Source organism: Anolis sagrei, chromosome 2 (genome assembly GCF_037176765.1).
Source record: "Anolis sagrei isolate rAnoSag1 chromosome 2, rAnoSag1.mat, whole genome shotgun sequence".
NCBI classification, from domain to species: Eukaryota; Metazoa; Chordata; class Lepidosauria; order Squamata; family Dactyloidae; genus Anolis; species Anolis sagrei.
The window spans coordinates 84,521,948-84,543,336 of NC_090022.1; the positions used below are offsets into that span (position 1 = coordinate 84,521,948).

At 41.2% G+C, this 21,389-nt stretch overlaps 1 protein-coding gene across 2 annotated transcripts in view; it reads left to right on the plus strand.

The window, feature by feature from the left end:
- Positions 1-16,611, plus strand: part of FAT2 (FAT atypical cadherin 2) — a 116,240-nt gene extending 99,629 nt beyond the window's left edge. The window contains exons 20-24 of one of the 2 annotated variants that reach the window (XM_060765486.2): positions 543-688; positions 3,845-4,286; positions 6,290-6,446; positions 8,953-9,542; positions 14,500-16,611. In XM_060765486.2, coding sequence (XP_060621469.2) covers positions 543-688; positions 3,845-4,286; positions 6,290-6,446; positions 8,953-9,542; positions 14,500-15,020 — 1,856 coding nt within the window. In that variant the 3' untranslated portion in view covers positions 15,021-16,611. The remainder of the gene's footprint in view (positions 1-542; positions 689-3,844; positions 4,287-6,289; positions 6,447-8,952; positions 9,543-14,499) is intronic. The other variant, XM_060765487.2, reaches the window with a different exon arrangement.
- Positions 16,612-21,389: the final 4,778 nt, after the last annotated feature.

Below are 21,389 nucleotides of genomic sequence, written 5' to 3' on the forward strand. Positions count from 1 at the left end.
TTTTTTTCAATTTTGTGAGACAGATGCAAGGCTGCATTCACATTGTAGAACTAATGCAGTTTACCTGCATGACTCGATGCTATGGAATCATGGGAGCTGTGATTTTACAAGGTCTTTAGCCTTTCCTGCCAAAGAGTGCTGGGACTGCACCAAACTGCAACTCCCAGAATTCCATATCTTTGAGCATGACGAGTATGGTGATATTAAACTGCAGTAGGTCTACAGTGCAGATGGAGAAAAGAGTGGTTGAAAATAAATGTGCAGAACAGGATAGAGCTAAATTCCACTATAGTCAGCACTGCAACAATCCAGACATGAAGTTATATGTATTTAGGAGACAATGAATGTAGGAGTGGAAATAACCAATTTAAATCATGAAACACTGAAGCATAACTGTTTTGCAGTCTGGAGAAGCCCAGTTAGACAATGCATATGAAGAAGAATCAAAAAGCCTGAAAGCAGAAATGCTTAACTGGCACTGAAAGGTGGCTGTATGCTCTTGTTCTGCTTCAAAGCATTGTTCTCTTTGCTTTCATTTTCAGGCACAGCTATAAAATTCAATGGACACAGTTACATCTGGTACCACCACCAAGGCAGAAGGGACTGGCAGATGCAATTGCATGTGCAAACCAACCAGCTCCATGCTGTAATGCTCACTACCAATGGGAGCAATAGTGCTGTTCTGCAGGTAAGGGCTTTTTTGGAGTACTTTATGCAGGTATGCAATTTATTGAGAACAGCAAGGTGAACAAGAATAATTCCTACCCCAAGAGGATAAACATATCTCTTCCTACCCAGAAAAGTCCTGCCTGGATGGTTGTCCTCATTATCCCAAATAATAGTACATACCTGTAATTTACCATCAAGAAAGGTCTGAAATAAATTGTCATGGACCTTGTAGCTAATCTGGATTGTATTTTTATTGTGATATTTACCCAAAGATAAGTTTTAAAATCACCTTTCAGACAAATAATGTAATATTTTATCTACTAAACCCAAGAAAGCACATTTTCTATATGGAAAGGAGTGCTGTAATTTCTTGTCTGATGAGCTTGGGCTTAATTTTATTGCTTGCCTGTATACAATTGCTAGTATCATTGAGATTGATTTATGGAAGTGCTGAGTTTACTATTAGATTGTTCTTTCTAGTTTAAGAATAACACAAATATTTGCACAAACTATTATAACAAGAAGTCTCAATCGGAGTCAACAACAACAAGAAAATACATAGACTTTAACTTTCTCTTGTGGGATTAAGAGCAGATGTGGAGAAAAGGATAGGGGCATTTCCCATTTGGAGAACAGCATGAGAATTAAATATACCAAGCCCCAAGATTATAGTTCTCATAAAAATTTAACCCAGCAAGAGATTCCTGACTGTGAAACATTCTCCTGAGGCTGACTCCATCCCTTCAAGCAGTGTGGGTATGGTTTTTCAGTTGGCCTTTGGCTGACTGTTTCGAATTTAAAAAAAATAGTTACGTATTTTATATTTTAAGCATTTTCATCCAGTGCACATCACTTCAAGAGGCTCTGGTCACTCAAGGGGTGCTAAAGAAAGGCCTGCTCCATTCATATACATTGTTTCTTTTGCATCTTTGTTTTGCTTTTTAATAATAGCTATGAATGCTTTCACATAGTTTAAAATGGGTGACAGTAGTATCCTATCCTGGGTAGATGTCATTTGATTATGGTGAAACATGGGATAGTTGTTTTAAGGCATTATGGCAATGAACTCTGCCTTCAAAGGGTCTTTGGATACTTTGGTTCTTGCAAAACACAGCAGCAGAGGTACTAACAGGCACCTATCCACAGGAATATATTACATCTCTCTTAACAGCCACTGTGAAGATTGCCAATTAGCTTCCAGGCTTAATTTAATGTCTTGGTAATTATCTTTCAATCCCTAAATGGCTTGGAACCATTTGAAAGGTTGTTCCAGGTTGCCAATTGCCTACATTATGTTGAGGCTCTAGTTCAGACAAGGCACTCTTTGATAGGAAAAGGGGCGTGGCCTTTTCTGTGGCTGCTCTGGAACACCATAGAAATGCCCATTTTGCTTTTTCATTACATTACTACATTTCTATATAACAAATCAATAAAATGGCAGACATTTGCCCATTTGAGTTGCTGCACAACAGAGGTGGGGAAATTGTGGCCACTGGATCACATGAACTCCCCTAGTACTCCATGTGCAGTCTCCTAAGAGCCCCTAAATCCCTCTCCAAACCTTTATACCCTGGAAAAAAATAGCCCCAAACTGGATGCAAATATTCTTGGGACTTTACACTTTTTAAAATTAATGTATATTCAAAGAAACTAACCTACAATCATACAAAGAAATAATAATACAGACGTTATTTTTGACCTTCCCTGTCTCCCTGTAGGAACTCAGGGTGGCTTATAAAAATTCTTACCAGTATACAGAACTTGATGTTATCCTGTGGACTCCAAATCTAGGAAAGGACCTATTCTCTTCACAGGAGACTGAGGGCCCATCAACACAGTACATAAAACACAGGATTTCCCATGTTAAAAAGGGGGTGGCTACATGACATTAGCACTAAATGTGCGCTGATTTGCTGCAATAGCTGAAAAACATGGGATAAAAAGTTATCCTTTTATCCCGATTCTGGCCAAAAATATGCATATTTGCATCACTGTATATATCTGGACTCACCAAAAACATGTGATTTCCTTCCCTCCCTCCTGTGGAGACTGCTCCAGCACATGTCTGCTTTTTTAAAGCCCGAAACAGCTGATCAGCTGCTTGGGCTGTGAAACAGACACACGGCTGATTTAAAGGAAGCATGAATGGAGAGCATTAAGAACTCTCTGAAACACTTTGTTTTAAAATGTATAATATTAAACAGAGCTTGAACAAACAATTAGGGGAAGGGAGAAATCTGGAGGAAGTTTTTTTTTTAATTGTACCCTATTATGTGCTGTCTCTGAGATAGAGGAGACCTGTGAAGATGGTGGGTGGAGGAATCCTGGGACCTCCAGGTATGTGTAGGGACCTGCTCTAAGGTCCTGGGTGTTTGTTGTTGTTGTTTTGGTTCTCCCTCTTAAACCCACATTTTCATGCTGTCTGGAAGTGCCCTGAGGCAATACAGACCCAATCAAAGGGGCCAAGATGAAATTCACTTTATTTATTAGAAAAAACATGGTCTGAAGACTGAAACTATGACCTAAATCCATATTCACCCTAACAAGAATTAGACCCATTGAATTAATGAAATGAATAGGTATTATGCCATTGGGACTTACAACTGGACTTAAATCTGTGCTTTAATTAGTGCAAATGTTTTTCAAGGGCATCTTCTGTGGCACATTTCCTCTCCACATGAATAATCCACATGAATGTTGACAGATTAGGAAGAGGCAGAAGGAGACTAATTCAAGATCAGACTTGTGAACCTTTTAAGTTTACATTTCCCTTGATGCGTTTCATCACTCAGGACTTCTTGCCAGAAGCAGGAACATTGCACTCTGATATCATCCTCCTTTTTTCTTTTTTTTCTTTTTTTTTGGCTGTAGTTTTGGAATCTATGTGAAATTCAAAGGTGTAAACACCTCTACACCCTTAGCAACATAGGAAGAACATAGCCCTCCAGATACACTTTTTCTCATTCTCTGGCCCCTCTTTGCCTCACTAATTTTTATGCAACCTGATAGAGAAATAATAACTTTTAACTAGTTATGCACCATAGTCAACATCTTAGCCACAGGAACTGAAAAAATCTGCAGAGCACCTTAAAAGTCCCAGTTATTATAAACCCATACAAGTGTTGTTTACAATTGTGGCTGTTCATTTGTTTTGTTTTGTTTTTGTTTTTTGCAGCTTGTCAATGGAATACCTCATTTGGAATACAGATGTAGGAGTGGTTTTATCGGGAACCTTTCATCCAACCATTTTGTGAGTGACAGAGCTTGGCACTCAGTCTTTCTGGAAGTGAAGAGCCATTCCATCCATTTGCTTGTTGACAACTTGGCAAATGCCTCTCTCCAGCTGCCAGAAGCCTGCAGTGTTTCCCACTCCAGGAGAGATCTGCTCATTGGTGGATTTGTGCAGCATCATCAGGCTCAGAGGGTCACCAGTGGGTTCAGAGGCTGCCTGGATGCCATTACAGTCGATGGAAAGGATTTGGTGGCTCTGCCAAAGGAGAAGAGGTCTAGAGGAGTTGTTGAAGAGGCAGGTGTTAGGCAATGCTGCCCTCACACTGGGGTCTGCAGAAGCAATCCCTGCCTCAATGATGGACTCTGTACTGAGATGAAAAATGGAGGTAAGTGCTGTGTTGTAACTGAGAGTTGAGAAGAAGTGTTAGCATTAGATAAATTTAGAGAAATAACAGGAAATCGTGGATGGCCAACCTATATGTCTCAGCATAACGGAGTTCAGTCTGCTTGTTGACTTATACTAGCCTGAGCCATATGCTACCACTAAAGGACTCATTTCATGACTGGCGATGAGATATAACCAGACATTTCTTCAATCCAGCCTGCTCACCATGTGCTGCTAACCACAAAGCAGAAGATGATAATTTGGGGTAACTTTGGGTGCTGTAGATGGAAGGAGAAAACACCTTTCCCACATACTAGGCTGGAGAGGCTGATTTATACTCTCCTGCTACTGTCCCTGTCAATGAATTGTATCCCTGCCACAATTCATGTGTGTAACTGCACTGATTTTTTTGAGGTATTCCGTAGCTTGCAGTGCTTGCTCCCTGCCTTGTCTTGCATCTTAAAACCAATAGATCTGCAGGGACGATGTTGATCTCTGTGTGTGATCATGGAGAGATGCACTGAGATATTCTTGGAATTACCTTTGCAGGCATGTGCAGGGTTTTGTTTTTGTTTTGTTTTTTGGGGGGGTGTTTTTTGCCTGATACTTGCTGCCAAGTTGCATGCTCTGACAAGTTAGCAGCTGGCAAAAGGCAGAGAACACACATCTTCCTGTTCATTTTAACCATAGAGATTAAGATTCTGGTTAGTCAGGCTATCTTAAGATATTTTGATGCTTGAAACAAAGGACAACATAGTGTCCCCATATAGAGATGATGACTGGACTGGCAGCTGAAACTTACTTCAATACAGTGGCAACAGGATCCAAATCATCACTGCACTGGTGAGATCAGATTAGATATGGATAGACACAGCATTTTGTCCTTTGAGAGAAGAGAAGAGCTGGGGGCTCAAAAGGAATAGCAGGGGCACTGTCACTTTCCTCTCCTCAGCTTCTACTTCCTGGCATGGCAGACTTATTCTGACTAACTTTAGCATTGGTTCTGGCAGTCCAGAACTTGTTGGTTCCTGCCCACATATTGAATGACAAAATTCATAGACAGAGAGGCACATCCTTGCTGATTTCTACCCACATAAGCGGCACATACTTTGGAAAACATATAGGGATTATTCTAAAATCTACACATATACCTAAATCAATGTAGAAGCGTGTGAGTAACCTGCTGAAATAGACTTTAGGTTAATATCTGAATATAGACTATGTTTTACTCAACTGTACCCTTAAAACCAGAATGCTTCGTGACTTAGCAGGGAAAATGGCTGGGAGAAAGCAGATGAAATGGTGACTAGTTTTCAAGCTCTGCAAAATAAAGGCGTAGGGATGATGTCTGTGTTTTGTTTGGATGATGCAGTGTGTAGTAGTTGCTGCTTGTTGTTACAGTTCACACAGTGTTAGTGACTGAAATCTTTTGGGCAGTAAATATGTTCCTCTGCTACCCAGTTTTGGTTTTACAACCTCATCAGATGCACTAAAATTTGGCAAAGTATGCCGCTTCCTCTTCCCTTTTGCCATGGAGCCCATTGGCACCCATCCCACAAAGCAGCTACTTCCAGCGAGGCTCCATGGTAAAAGAGAAAGGGTACCAGCGTATGCCACTGGAGCAGCAACTCGGGAGGCTTCCCATGTTGTATAGAGATCAAAAGGGGGAAGCGAGGTGGCAGATGCTTCCCCCATGGGATGAGGTAAGGAGGAGGCTGGGCAATGCAGTGGGTGGGGCAAAGGGTGCCCCACGCCAAGCACAATCAAATTCGCGACACTCCATGGCAATTCCAGCAGCAAATATGATGAGGTCCTTAGTATGCAGAGGAAGGGACCATCCCAAGAATGGATGGCTCTGGTAAATGGGCTATTCACAGAATTTGTTGCAACAAACAACATCATTTCTGTCCACCAAAAAACACCATCATCTAAAGTACATACTGGTTTCATGTGTTTCTACTGTCCCCGTTTAAAATTGCTAACCTCCTTTTTTTTTTGCACCAGGTTATTCTTGCACCTGCCCCCTACAATTTTCTGGTGACCACTGTGAGGTGACCGACAGACTTTGTGAAAGCAAGCCCTGCTTACATGGTGGTACATGTGCCCTCTCTGAGAAGGGTGGCTACACATGCCATTGCCCAGAGTGGTATTGGGGGAAAAGGTAAGAAGCCCTACTAAATGCTGCCTCCCCTGCCAAGCCATTGGTTTAAATAATAGGAGTCTCTTAAACAACCTACTAGTCTCATGCATTCATATGGAATCGCTATCCGTGTCTGTTTGTCTCACTCATATGGCCCTAATTCCATTTCCATCTGCTGCTTCCAAAAACGAGTGCTTATACAAATGAGCTTTTCGGCCCAAGGTCCAAAAAAACTGAATATTTTTAAACCTTGGGCAGCAAAGCACCACGGCCTGCCCTGCCAGCCGGACCTATGAGCATCAAGCCAGGGCCTACATCCAAGTGGGCCCGGCACTTGATGCTTGGCTGTAGGCCCTGCCAGCCAGGCCTACAAACATTGAGCACTTGGCTGTAGGCCCTGCCAGCCCCCCTCCCCCTTTTTTTATTTCACTGATGTTTCCATTCCTGAAGGGGTTGTACCGTTCCATCCCATCCGAATGGACTGAACGAAACGAAAACACGAAATAAACAAATGAAACTGTAACCGGACCCATGACTGCAACCTACATGTTCATCCCTCCAATTCAGTTCAGATTTTTATCATTCTGAACTGCCCATCATGATGCTTTTAACACAACCACTGCAAACAGGTTTCACTCCAACCTCTGAGAATTGTACTTCCCAAAGGGAAGAAAACTCTATTGCATATCACAACAACAAAAACCACCCAATTTTTTTACATTTGAAGACTAATTTGTGCTAGTTTTATCTTGGAAAGCAATCTAGCTTGAGATCGTCAGTGAAAATGGAAGTAGAGTGTCCCCTCTGGATCACCCTGGATGAATTTTGGTTCTGGAACCACCACAAAAGCAGATAATCACATCCCATATTGTTAAATAGCAGTGATGTGCATGTCTATATTTCATCGGTTCCACATTCACATCATCACCTTAGAGAATGTGATGATCAAGGGTCAGTGGCAATTGCAGATCAGGAGCTTGCTGATCTTGAAAGTCCACCTTATACAGTAATTCATTGCAGTGGCATTGTGAGGAAAATATACATATGGTCAGTAGGTGGTGCTAATCCCCTGCACATAAAGTCATTTTGTAGGTTATAGGAGACATCTGAGAAGCAAATATATGTTAATACTAAAGTTTTCAATGGGAAAACTAAAACACACCCCTCTTAAAAGAAAAAAAAGAAGAAGCCTTGTAGATATGTCATTAGGAAAACAAGGAGAAGAAGGACCTTTCCAGAAATATCATCTAGGGTATAATCTTAAATTCAGAGTGTATTCAACTAACTTGTTGTGTCCAAACCCAACACTGCAAATGAAGCACATTGTTATCCATCTGAAAACCAGAGTTTTAAAAAATAAGGTGTATTGTTAGCTTCTGAACACTTGGCTTGTTTAAAACACGGCTTATTGTTAAAGTCTGAGTCCGAAACCATACCTTGATTTGTTTTTGCACCCTGAAATAGAAGCTGACAAAAGAGGTAGGAGAAAAACCAATCAAAGTTTGTTTTCTCTGTTTCTGATCAGTTTGATCATCTATGGAACAACTCATAGCTAAAACAATTAACTATGGCTAACATAAAGGAAATGGAATGCTTGCTTCTCTGAGCATGCAATACACAGTAGGCTATATATCTAATTAATCTCATTTGCCGAGGTAACAATAAAATCATTACAACCAGCTTTGGTTTGAAATGTGATCAAGTCTCATCTAACTTTTGCTAGATTGAGATTCTTGTGTTTTCTTCCTGTGTCATTCTTAGAACACTGTTAATTTCATAGACAAGCGTGTATTAGTGTCACATTTTCTGCTTAAAAAGAAGTAAGGGGGGTGGAGAAAAAATATCAAGCAGTCCCTTTAAGATTAATTAGCATGTGCTTTAATTGATATAAATCCACATTTTAGTTGTAGTACCAAGTAGTGTTAAGTTAAGGCCTCAGGTATAAAGTGTATTTGTAATAATAATAATAATAATAATAATAATAATAATAATAATAATTTTATTTCTTACTTGCCTCTCCTCATGGCTCGGGTTACAGAACACATAAACATTGCAAAAATACCACAGATACACATATTAACACATATTCTTATAAAAGCTACATATTAGAATCATAGAATCATAGAATCAAAGAGTTGGAAGAGACCTCATGGGCCATCCAGTCCAACCCCCTGCCAAGAAGCAGGAATATTGCATTCAAATCAGCCCTGACAGATGGCCATCCAGCCTCTGTTTAAAAACTTCCAAAGAAGGAGCCTCCACCACACTATTACGTGTATTTCTATAAAATACATATTAAAATACACAAAATAGTGATTAAACAAAGGACATGCATTTAAAATGCATGCTTAAAGGCTGTCTGGGCAAAGCTGGAAGAATGGAATAGAATGAAAAATGATCCAGAAAGATGTAGGTTTTTTTTCTCCCCTTCACTTCCCCCTTTTTATGTGACAAGAGACTAACAAGGCTATTTCTTAGAATACTACACCTTTTTTTTAACGGATCTCTCTTATCATCTGTTCCATAGGTGTGAAAAACTTGCAGAGAAGTGCCAGGAAAATCCATGTCTGAACTCTGGGCGCTGTGTGAATTCTGATGGCTCCATCCGTTGCATTTGCCCAGAGGACTTCCAGGGGGCATTCTGCACACAGCAAATTATCACTCCAAATATTAGTCCATCCAGTTGGGCCCTGGCCCCTGAAGAGATTGCCAAGATTTCTGCTGGCATTTTTGGTGTCATCATCCTGGTAGCAATCTTCGTTGTCATACGGAAACGCTATGGCCGCAAAGTCAAAGCCCACAAACCAGTTGCTAAAGAGGACCCGGACCTGATTTCCAAAAGTGAATTCTCCAAGAGTGTTGGGGTTGGCACTCAAGGTCTTCCTCCCATTGAACTCAACATTCTCAACGATACTCACCATCACAACCAGCTCAATGCACTAGACCCAGGCAAGCCTACTGTTGGATCAGAGTTCATCTCCTTCAACACAAGCAATGTCCAGAAACAACGGGGTGCCATTGTGTGCAGTGTGGCCCCCAATCTCCCAATTCCTGCACCCTCATCTAACTCAGACAATGAGTCCATCATCAAGAGCAGCTGGGCTGGAGAAAAGATGGGTTTGTCTGACCTTCTTTCTCTCTTTCCCTTTCCCTCTGATGTGCTAGATTCCTTTCACACAGTAAACCACACAACAGCTTTACATTTTTTGTGTGGAAGGTGTCATAAACCAATAGCCAACAACAATTCTTTATTGATTAGTCAATTTTGACCATATCAAAACATGCAAAACATACAAAACATACACACTTGCCCATACATACAGTAAAACCATATATGAATACAAAGCATTCCGCAGGCATGTAGCCAGGGGGAGAGCTCGGGGGGCTTCACCCCCCCCCCCCGAAATTTTCATGGTGGTTCGCGAAAAGGCCTTACTGGTGCATTATTTAAACTGTTATGTTTATTCATATCATGATCTGATCACCATACTCAATATATCCCATATGCATGGGGGTATTGGGGTAATGATACAAAAGGTTTGCTAGGCTAGACCCTCTTTCACTCAGACTCAGCCCCCCCCCCCCCCCGAAACTCAGCCCCCTACAAAAAACCCCCTGAAAAAAAATCAGCCCCCCCCCCCCCCCCGAAACGAAATCCTGGCTACGGGCCTGGCATCCCGGCCTACTGGCCTGTCAACCCACTCCTAAACGATTGTGCAACTATAAGATAAAAAAATTAAAAGATTAAAAATTGATTCATTCCTTAAAGTAGGGTTTGGGCAGGGGCGCAGGTAGGTAAAACTAGTGGCATGTCCATATTAAATTTTTAAGTTTGAATTTTGTTGATGGCAGCAAGGTCACCTCTCTCTGCTTCCATCTTCTCACAGATGGCCAGTGCTTTTTGTGTAAAAAGGGTCAATTTTAAAATATATAAACCAATATTCCAGGATCTCTCCCTCCATAGATATCAAGGGTGCTTGTGTTCCATTACATACAATGTCTTACTAAAAGGGGGCCCTTACATAGGCATTGCCTTTTGGATTTTTTTCTTCAAATATTTTCAAACTATAGTTGGTTAAATCATAGGATCATAGAGTTGGAAGAGACCACAAAGGCCACCCAGTCCAACCCCCTGCCATGCAGGAAAGCACCATCAAAATGCTCCCGGCGGATGGCCATCTGGATTCAATTTAAAAGTGCCCAAAGAAGGAGCCTCAATCTTCTCTGGAGGCTTTTAAACCAAGGCTGGATGGCCATCTGTGGGTGAAGAACCTATGGATATGACTGTACCCTTTTTTACACACTACATAGCCACAAGGAGAGGCAGGTAATAAAATTATTGTTACTACTTACTACTACTACTACTTTATATGGTGGAATTCACTGTCACAAAAGGTCGTTATTGCTTTCAATTGACAACTTTAAAAGAGAATTGGGAAATTTAAGGGAGGATAATGTTACCAGCGTTTTTTTTTATCATGACAGAAATGACTTCAGAAACTGCAAGTCGCTTCTGGTGTGAGAATTAGCTGTCTGCAGGGACGTTGCCCAGGGGATGCCCTGGTTATTTTACCATTCTGTGGGAGGCTTCTCTCATGTCCCAACATGGGAAGCTGGAGCTGCCAGGTGGCAGCTCACCTCATCTCACGGATTCGAACTGCCGACCTTTAGGTCAGCAGTTCAGCCGGCACAAGGGTTTAACCCTATGCATCACTACGGCTCCTTATGTTATCAGTGACTACTAGCCACTGGCCTCTAGTCCCTGCTGTATTTATTTTCTCAATTATCAGAGGTAGCATAACCCAGGTTGCCAACTGACAAAACAAAGAATTACTTTTGCCTTTCTGTCCTTCTTGTGGGAACAGAATGCCTTTGATCCCACATTTTTCTTCTTGGGTTCTTTCATTCTTATATTCTCATTTAGAAAACTTTTTGCACAAAAGTATATTACAGAGACTTCAGTTTGCCAGCATTCAAAGTATATTTAGTCTTCCCTTCCTATTTAGGATATCCTTCCATTAATTTCAAATGCAGCTCTCTGTGCATCATGAAATATTTGATAGCTCCAGTTACAGTTTCTCTCAACATAGTTAAGCTGATCACCCAGGATAAGAGGGAGGAAGCTGCTCCACTTTTTCCTGGGTGAGCAGGCACAGAAGCATCCAGCACATACCTGAGAACATCACCTGAGCCAACCCGTAACCATAGGAGAAACAACTTTGCCTCATAGAGACCCTGTATTTATTTCTCACTTAAAAGAATAAAGCAGCTTAACAGTTAGGGGGAAATTTAATGTGACATATTGTATATGGGATTGTTGAAGTTTTTTTTTCCTTCTACAAGAAAGAATGACTCCTTGATAACATGAAATCAACTCAGAATAGCTTTGTCCAGGAAAGGAATAAATAGTTTGAATCTAAGTCCAATTCAGTGAAGTTCAAATGGTTTCCTTACTTGAATATATTTGGGTTGCTAATGCTTCTAACTCACAGCATGCACATGCACATATATAAAGCACTCTGTATTTGGCCATTAGTTTTAACATCCACTCCGATGTGACACAAAGGGTCAGTAATATATTGGTGAATTATGATGGTGGTGGGAAGTGAATTATTCAGGTACAGCTGTGGGCAAGCTGAACAGTGATAAAGCTCAAACAGACATTGTAACCATTGCTTTTCAGACAAGTTTCACTGTCCAAAACTCTCATGTTCATCCAACTGTCCTGGTTTGCTTCTAACATGGGAGGTTATGCAGGTCAACTATGAGTCTTTAATGCCAGTAGCAAAGTAATATAATGCATATAAGCTTCAAGGGCAGGTTAATAGGGAAGCCAGCTAGAAGGGCGGGGGAGATGTTATCAAATATCATTAGGGTAGAAAGGCATGAGAAGAACCATAGCTTTAGAAAGAAAATTAAAATCCCAACCCATTTATGGTTGAATAAAGAATCAATGTAAGAAGAACCATGATGGATCAGAATCAATTTAGTGCAGTATTTTATATTCACACATTGGTTAACTGATTGCCTATACACACAACATATATAGACTGACAGTCAGAGCCTATGTAACATTCCAACTTTTTCTGGCCACCAGGGGAGCTGTCGCTTCACCATCCAACACTGATGAAGTACTTCCTCATTCCCCGCATGCTTGGTGGAGATTTATAGGGCATCATAAATTTGTTACATTAGCCTCCCTGCATACACGGTACCTAAATTTCCTTCTTGACAGATGCAACTGTCTTTCAAGCTGCAAAGGTCGACAGCAAGCTACACAAATTGGTTGGAAGCTCACTCCGACCTGCGCTGACTTCGAACTCATGACCTTTTGGTCGGTAGTGATCTTAATGCAGCTGACTCCCAGCCAGCTGCTCCACAGTCCCGGTGCCTTGTCCATTCACCCTTTGAAGCCATCTAAATTGAAAGCTATAAGTACATCTTGTGGCAGTAAATTCCTCTGTTTATATGCAAATTTCCTAAAATACAGAGAAATAGTGAATACTGCAGCCAAAGATGAATCAGTGGTGACAAAAGCTTGGGGTGGGATTTGAAGTGATCAAATGTGGGCAATTTTTCTGGATGTGGTAATGAAACTGCATGATGTTCTCAGCATGGCTCATCAATTTAAGATGAGATGTTCCTTTTTGCTCTGCATTACAATATTATCATGGTCTTCATTTTTTGGCTGCTTTCAGCAGCCCTCTACAAAGGTTGTGGTGATGGTGCAACAGGACATCATATATGTGGTGCTCCAGTTGTGCTCCACCCACCCCCACCCCCACCCCCCAAAAAACATGGCTAGCAATAGAGGATAGTGGGAGATTTCAACTCTTGAGTCTAAAGCTTAGTGGTCAGACTCCTGCAGGTAGCTTACAACACCTTATTTATTTATTTATTCATTCATTCATTTATCCTATTTATACCCCCTCCTTTCTTTACCTCGAAGGAGACATAAGGCGGCTTACATATAGGCAATTATTCAATGCCTTAAACACATACAATTCCAATAACATTAAAATTAGAATCAATTTTAAATCAATACACATTAAGCATTTTAAAAGGTTACATTCTATATACTTGTTTCAAAGTGCAGTAGAGTCTTGCTTATCCAACATAAACAGGCTGGCAGAACGTTGTATAAGCAAAAATGTTGGATAATAAGGAGGGATTAAGGAAAAGCCTATTAAATGTCAAATTGTGTTATGATTTTACAAATTAAGCACCAAAACATCATGTTTTACAACAAATTGACTGAAAAGCAGTCCAATACACAGTAATGTTAAGTAGTAATTACTGTATTTACAAATTTAGCACCAAAACAGACAAAGGTTCTTTCTTTCTCCCACCCTGGACATTATTCCGGGTGGGAGGCAGACTGTGTTGGATAATACAGAGCATTGGATGAGCAAAGGTTGGATAAGCGAGATACTACTGTACAGCATTGTGAACTAGGTGTCCTGTACTTCCTTATGCAATAGCTTTTTACCAGGTGTAGAAGGTTGCTTTGAAGCTGGGCTGAGCCCAGGAGCCTTCAGCTACACTTGTGTGCCTGTGTGATGTGTGTTACTAAAAGCACCTATTGTTTTCTAGTCTTCTGGTACAACAATGGGAGAGTGTTGCACTATTAGACCTCAGCTAATATATCCTGTACTCTCTAGCATTCAGTCTATCTTTGAAAATGTGATTCAGATGGCCAAAAGCCCAAACAAACAAAAAACCCTTTATTAAGAGTTCCCTGCAATCTGATTTGTCATAGATCTTCTTATTAGTATTGACATTAACACACCAACTGAAAAAAAAAACAGCTTTTGATGTCTGGTGGGAAGTTTAGTCTCAGTGGATTGTTACTATAACTGCTTGACAAGACTTATGCAAAGCTGTACTTTGCTCTCCAAGGATAGCTAGATAGATTGATTAATGCATTAAGGAATTGGCTTTTTATATACCATCTTCTAAATTATTATTTCATCATCACAGTGTACAAGATCTCATAAAGCACTATGAAATAATCATGATCATGCAGACTGCACATTAATTAAGGAATAATAATAGAGTTCTGTTTTTATTGCAGTGTACCCAGGAGAGACAATCTATTGGCCTCCAAGATACCAGCCCGCTGACATCCAAGACTATCATCAATATGAAGTTATTGAAGGCCCCCTTCCACCTTCTCAACGCCATCGTCCCTGTCCTCCTATAGACTCAGACCCAGCTGGTCTTTATGGTGGCTTCCCTTTCCCGCTTGACCAAAACAACAAGCGAGCCCCTATCCCACCACGCTACAGCAACCAGAATCTGGAAGATTTCTTGCCTCCTAATTCAGCCGAGCTACCTGCTTCCCAGTGTCAGAATGAATACACTGCCATTAGCTACTACCCTTCCCAGCTAATAGAAAATGAGAGAGCACCTTATCGCCCGGACAATGGATACAAGAGGGTGAGCATGCGGCTTAGTGTGGCCCAGCCCTCCTATGCAGACTGCGAGATGAGCCCCTCATCCAATGTCAGAACTCAGCCGGCATCACCTCTTAATTATGAGGGCTCAGACATGGTGGAGAGTGACTATGGGAGCTGTGAAGAGGTGATGTTTTAGTGGGAATGAGACAAAATGCTGTACTTCAGATTAAAACACATAGAGCAACAGGAGATGCTGCTTATTTTCGACATCTTTGTCCTGGAACTTTCTGTTGTGTTTTTAACAGCAGTACTTCTCCATGTGTTACTGAGGCTGTGGTCCTCTTCACCAGTTGCATAGCATACAATCCCATAAGGGAAGCTGAGCTGTAAGACTTGGTTGCATCACTGTGCCGCCCTTTGCACAATGAGTTATGCAGTCCCCAGTTGCACAGTGGTCACTCCAGTCCCCACTTGCCACTAAGAACGGTGCTTTTAAACTTCCTGGGCATGCACAGTGGTTTTTCATTAGCATCACAGGGCTAGGATGTTGAATGCTATCAATGCACAATGCCCTAAAAGTTCAGTCATTTACACCAATGCAAGGCTACAACAGGATTCTAGCTAACACTGGAAAGTAGCATTGATGCTTCTCACAGTCCTGCCAATGACTTCTGCTCTGGTTTGGATTCCAAACAGACCTGGTCACTGTTCCAAGTTGGATTGCATTGGGGGAACAACAGAGACATATGCACCAAGCAGTATGAAAAGAACTGTGATAAACTGCTGACAGCAACCTATCCTTTGCAGTAGTGATTTCTTTACAGATGGATGGAAACCTGCAGCACCCTCTCTTTAATCCCTTGCATGGACAGCATATTCATCCACAGATCTCATACAGAAACAGATAGAATTTGCCATAATTGAGGAACCGCATGTATATGTGCCTATCAGTTCCCACAACAAGCACCACTGAGGTTGAATGGATTACTTTGTCTAAAATGTAGGAAAATGAAAGTGGCAGTTGAAAACTGATGATATGTGCCTTTAGTTTTTGTATCAATGGTTCCCACTAGACTAAAAGTTCACAAAGGGAACTGGGACAGAGCTAGGGTCGATGAATGGCTTTCTTGTAATTTCTGTATTTCTTTGCTCATTTCATAAAGAGGAGCATATATTATCATGTTTGTTTCTCCATTCTCTTGTCTGTCACCGTCAAGACAGCTGAATGAAAAGGGCCAAAGGAGAATTTCTACAGGATGAAGAAATGCAACATTGAAAGTGTTGTCTCCTCGTTGCCACAATCATTACAAGCCAGTGAAAATAATGAATGCAGATAGATGTGTATGAAAGTAGTTTTAGTGGTTCGTACTAAAAACTTTGCTTCTTCCCTAAAAGTGATGTCCTTTCTTCATCCTTGTGAAGAAAGACACAAGGGCTCCATATTAATTAAACTGAGATGTTTGTTGATGGACCCAAATGTTACCAGATTTCTCAGTTTTCTGTCCTAGGAAATAATGGACAAATAGAAAACATTGTCTCTGCCCACATCATTAACACATACCACAAACAGCAAAACCTTAACTAGAAGTATGGATATGGACCCATTTGTGCAAAGTTCCATATGTGAGAATGTGTGTGAGAGAATTTGTGGATGAAAAGAGAAAAAGAGAGCCAAAATGATGCATGGAGTGGATTATTTAATAAAAGGCTGGCCTGTACCTTTAATGCACTGAGAGTTTATTATGAATATTTGTTTATTAAAAAAATAATAAATACCTTTCAACTAATGCCATGTTAACTGGTGTGCTTTTTATAATTACAGGCACTCCCTCAGTTTGAACAAGATAGGTTTATTCTTAAGTTGAATAAGTAGGTTTGTTCTTAAGTTGAATTTGTATGTAAGTCAGAACAGATACATTTTTAAAATGTAACTCCAGCTTCCCCCCCCCCCCATATATATATATATATACACACACACACACATACATACATACATTTTGGTAACTTAGGGAAGGGTTAATATCCCTGTGGTGTTTGTTTTGCTGTCTATGCCTCTCTCCATAACATTTCACCTCACTTTCTGTCCCTGCGATAAATGAATTTTGAAAATTTGGCTTGTTGTGGATTGGTGATAAAGCTTTAGTGGAGACCCCCTTTTCCCCATAATAACCTTTCAGTAGTGAATTTCCCTTCCTAGGGGTAGACTTCTCTCACTTCCTGTTGCCTCGGCCCCAATGCTTAACTGTGAGTCATTTATAAGTCAGATGTTTGTAACTCTGGGATTTGCCTGTACCATGCTACAATTCACATAGCACAGAATAAAGAGGAGTTGTTTGTGGTGTTTTAATTCAAATGTCAAATCTAGGAGCAGCCACATTTTCACTGATAATTCAGAATTGGAGTTGGAAGGGACTGCAACAATCTTTTAATTTGTCCCCACCCTGATTCCGCTAATTATGAAGCTAATTATGAAGGCACACAACTACAAAGAAACTTTGTGATTGTGTGCCTTCAGGTCTCTTCAGACCTTATGGTGGCCTTAGGGCACACTTTTCGTGGCAAGAGATGTTTAAAGAAGGTTTGCCTTTGACTCCCTCCCAAGATCACTCTGTGGTTTTCCATGGTTGAACCCTGATTTCCAGAATCATAGTCTAACATTCAAACCACAACACCACAATGGATCTTATTAGTTGTAAAAATAAATGGTCACAGACCTGGGATCCATTGACACTATAATTATAATGCTACAATCCCACTTTAACTTCCATGGTTCCATTCAATGGAATCCTGTGGTTTCAAGTTTGGTGAAGCACTAAAGGAACTCCTTTGCAGTACAGCAGAATGCTGTATGACTATCATAGGCTCATGGTCGAGTATGACTTCCTTCCAAGTGCAGGATCTTGGCAGTGGGTCCGTTTGTAACTACAGACCTATTCACATGTTCTTTTGCATTGAGGATATCCATTTCCAGGTGGAAGGTAGTCCTGACAAGGATTGGCTTGATACGTCTTTCTCTTGACATGTTTCTTCCTTTCACCCTCCATTCATGCCTCTTTGAATTCCACACCATGTTTGCTAACTGCTAACAGCAGATCTGCAACTAGAGCACTCAAGAGCTAGGGCTTCCCAGTTCTCAGTGTCTATGCCACAGTTTTTAAGGTTAGCTTTAAGCCCATCTTTAAATATTTTTTTGCTGTCCAGCAACATTCTATTTTCCATTCTTGAGCTGAGAGTAAAGTACCTGCTTTGAGAGATGGTAATTGGGCATTGGGACAACATGGCCAGTCCAGCAAAGTTGATGCCAGAGGATCATTGCTTCAGTGCTGGTGGTCTTTGCTTCTTCCAGAACGCTGATGATTGCCCACGTGTCTTCTCAAAGGTTTTTCAAAGGCAACACTGATGGAATCATTCCAGAAGTTGGTAGAAGCAGAGTTCTTGTTACAATTTCCCTTCACATTGAAGACTGTTTGTGGGAGAGAGATGGAAACATCAGACTCTCATTGCCAGGATGTACTTCCATGGTCTCTATGCATTCCCTAGTGGTACAGCGGGTTAAACCACTGAGATGCTGAACTTTCTGACTGCAAGGTAGGTGGTTTGAATCGGGGGGGGGGGGGGCAAGGTGAGCTCTCGCTGTTAGCCCCAGCTTCTGCCAACCTAGCAGTTCAAAAACATGTAAATGTTAGGAGATCAACAGGTACTACTTCAGCGGGAAATTAACAGTGCTCCATGCAGTCATGCTGGCCACAAGACCTTGGAGATGTCTACGGACAACACTGCCTCTTCGGCTTAGAAATTGAGATGAGCACCACCCCCCAGAGTTGGACACAACTAAACTTAATATCCGGATAAACCTTTCCCTTTACTATGCATTCCCTAAAGCTGTGAATATATACGGATTGTGAATATGAACCCATTACAAATGCCTAACTCTAGATTACTCATACCTAACTGTATTAGTGGATTTTGACTAAAGTAATTTTCTAGCTGCCAGGAGGATAACATGGAGGGTAACAGTCTAGCCTCTCTAGGAAAGGAGTTTCAGAGACTAGGAGCCACCTCTGAGAAGTTCTCTCCCACATGTAGCTATGAAGAGATGGGATGATGAGAATACCATTCTCTAAACAAAACTTAGTGTAATGTTGAGGACATTTTCAAATAAATGGTACAGGGGCACGGCATCTTGTTGACCATAGCCTTATTGACCCTTGCTCTCATCTGAGTTTTCCACACTTGTGCCAGACAGACAACTGCAATAGACATGTTCAGCAGTCATTTAAAAACAGGAGAGAGGAGCAGCCTTGCTCTTTGCTAACTGTACACAGTGGGCCCTTGGTTCCAGGGCCCTCTGTGAATGGTCAAAATCAGTGGAAGCTTGAACCTCATTAAATACAATGGCACAGTAAAATTGTACCCTTTCTATAAAATGACAAAATCAAGGATGGCTTTCTGAAAATAAAAACTGGGGTTATTTTTAAGCCAGGGGTAGTGAATACAGAAGCCATGGACATGGAGAGCCGATTAAACCATAGTTCTGAACAAAAAGTGAGAAAATAATAATTTAATAATAATTTCCACTCATTCATCCATTGTCCTTGTACCCATCCCACCCCATCAATGTGAGACTTACAAAATATCTTAAGAATGAAAACAATAAAGCCAATGTTATGAAACTAGACTGCAACTTGGAAGAGCCAAGTTCACATTTACGCTGAAGCATAAAGTGTAAGGGATAACTCTGGACCAGATCATACTCTCTCTGTCTATGTCTGTCTGTCTGTCTACCTGCCTCTCTCTCTCTCTCAATCTCTCCCTCTCTCTCTCTCAATTTTTCCCTGACCTTCTTCTTGGGGTAGTGAGGACAGACTGGAGAGGAAGAGAATCCTCAATGCCCTCTTGAGCTCCTTGGAAGAAAGACGAGAAGTAGATGCAACTAATATAGTTTGAATGAATGAAGGAATTGCTATAATCTGGCCATGCTGGCCAATATTCAAAATCTCTGTGGGGCTTCTTTTAAAAATCCAAAAAAATGGAGTCAACTGAGGGAAGGAGGGTTAGAAGTGACTTTGAATTAGTGCCGGACTTGAATGAGTCAGCCATCATGTGGGCAGATGACGATGAGCACACCACAGGATGTGAGATGGTACTTTTTAAGGGACTGGCTTTGTTTAAGAAAATAACAGGTGATGGAAAGTAGCCCCTCACACCTCCTTTCCCTGCTCATACCCTGGTGTGCTGCAAATGTCTTTCGGGGAGCCTTGTTTTGTGAAGAAGCCTGCCTGACAATGAAGGAAAGGGGGGCAGCCCTCATTTCTGCCTGGGTTTCTGCCCCTGCTTTTGGTTGATACATAGAAAAATAAATTGCTCTTTTAAAACAGTTTCATTCAAGGATGAGTTCTTCTGACTGTAACGCTGCCACCCTCCCTCTCTGGCCTACAGTTTTGAATATAAGAAACCGGGTTGTTCTGCTGAGGTCAGGGCAGGGCAGCCTTTTATGTATCAGGATTGGCAGCTCCCAGAGATGTTTGGCATTATGAAAGCTGCTTCCAGGTGGCAAACTAAATTGTAGAAATGAGGTCAATCTAAAAGAATCCTGTCATCTCTTCCCAGTTGCCTATTTAGCAGAAGTGGGAATGATGAGGCCTTCCAGATGTTGTTAGATTGCAACTCCCAGCATCCTTAACCAGCATAGCCAAGGGTGTCGATAGCAAGCATAGCTAAGGGTGATGAATGCTGAGAGTTTCAGTCCAACATGTGGAAGGCTGCCAGATCCCCATCCCCTGCTGAGAGGAAAGTCTTCTTCTGCCCTCATCTGAAGTCATGGAATACAACTATTCCTCAAAATTAAGCAGACTTTCATGGCCAGAATTACTGGGTTGCTGTGAGTTTTCTGGGCTGTATGGCCATGTTCCAGAAGCATTATCTCCTGATGTTTCACCCACACCTATGACAGGCATCCGCAGAGGTTGTGAGGTCTGTTTGAAACTTTGGAAAGTGTGATTTATAAATCTGTGGAATGTCCAGGGTGGAAGAAAAACTCTTGTCTGCTTGAGGCAAGTGTGAATGTTGCAATTGGCCACCTTGATTAGCACTGAATAGCCTTGTAACTTCAAAGGCTGGCTGTTTTCTGGTTGGAGGAGGTGTTGGGAGGTGTTCACTGGCCCTGATTGATTCCCCTGTTTTTTGAGTGTTGCTCTTTATTTACTGTCCTGATTTTAACGTTTTTTTAAATACTGGTAGCCAGATCCACAAGCATGTTGACAATTTCAACAAATTGAAATCCACAAGCATGTGGACAATTTCAAGAAAAAGGAGGAAACCATGAAAATATTAGAGCCAGATTATGCCTGGTTGTTTTCCGCCTGGGGGAATCCTTTATAGGGAGGTGTTCGCTGGCCCTGATTGTTTCCCTGTCTGAAATGTCCCTGTATTTTGAACATTGCTTTTTATTTACTGTCCTGATTTTAAAGTTTTTTAAAATACTGGTAGCCAGATTTTGTTCATTGAAATCTACAAGCATGTGGACAATTTCAACAGAAAAGAGGAAACCATAAAAATGATCAAA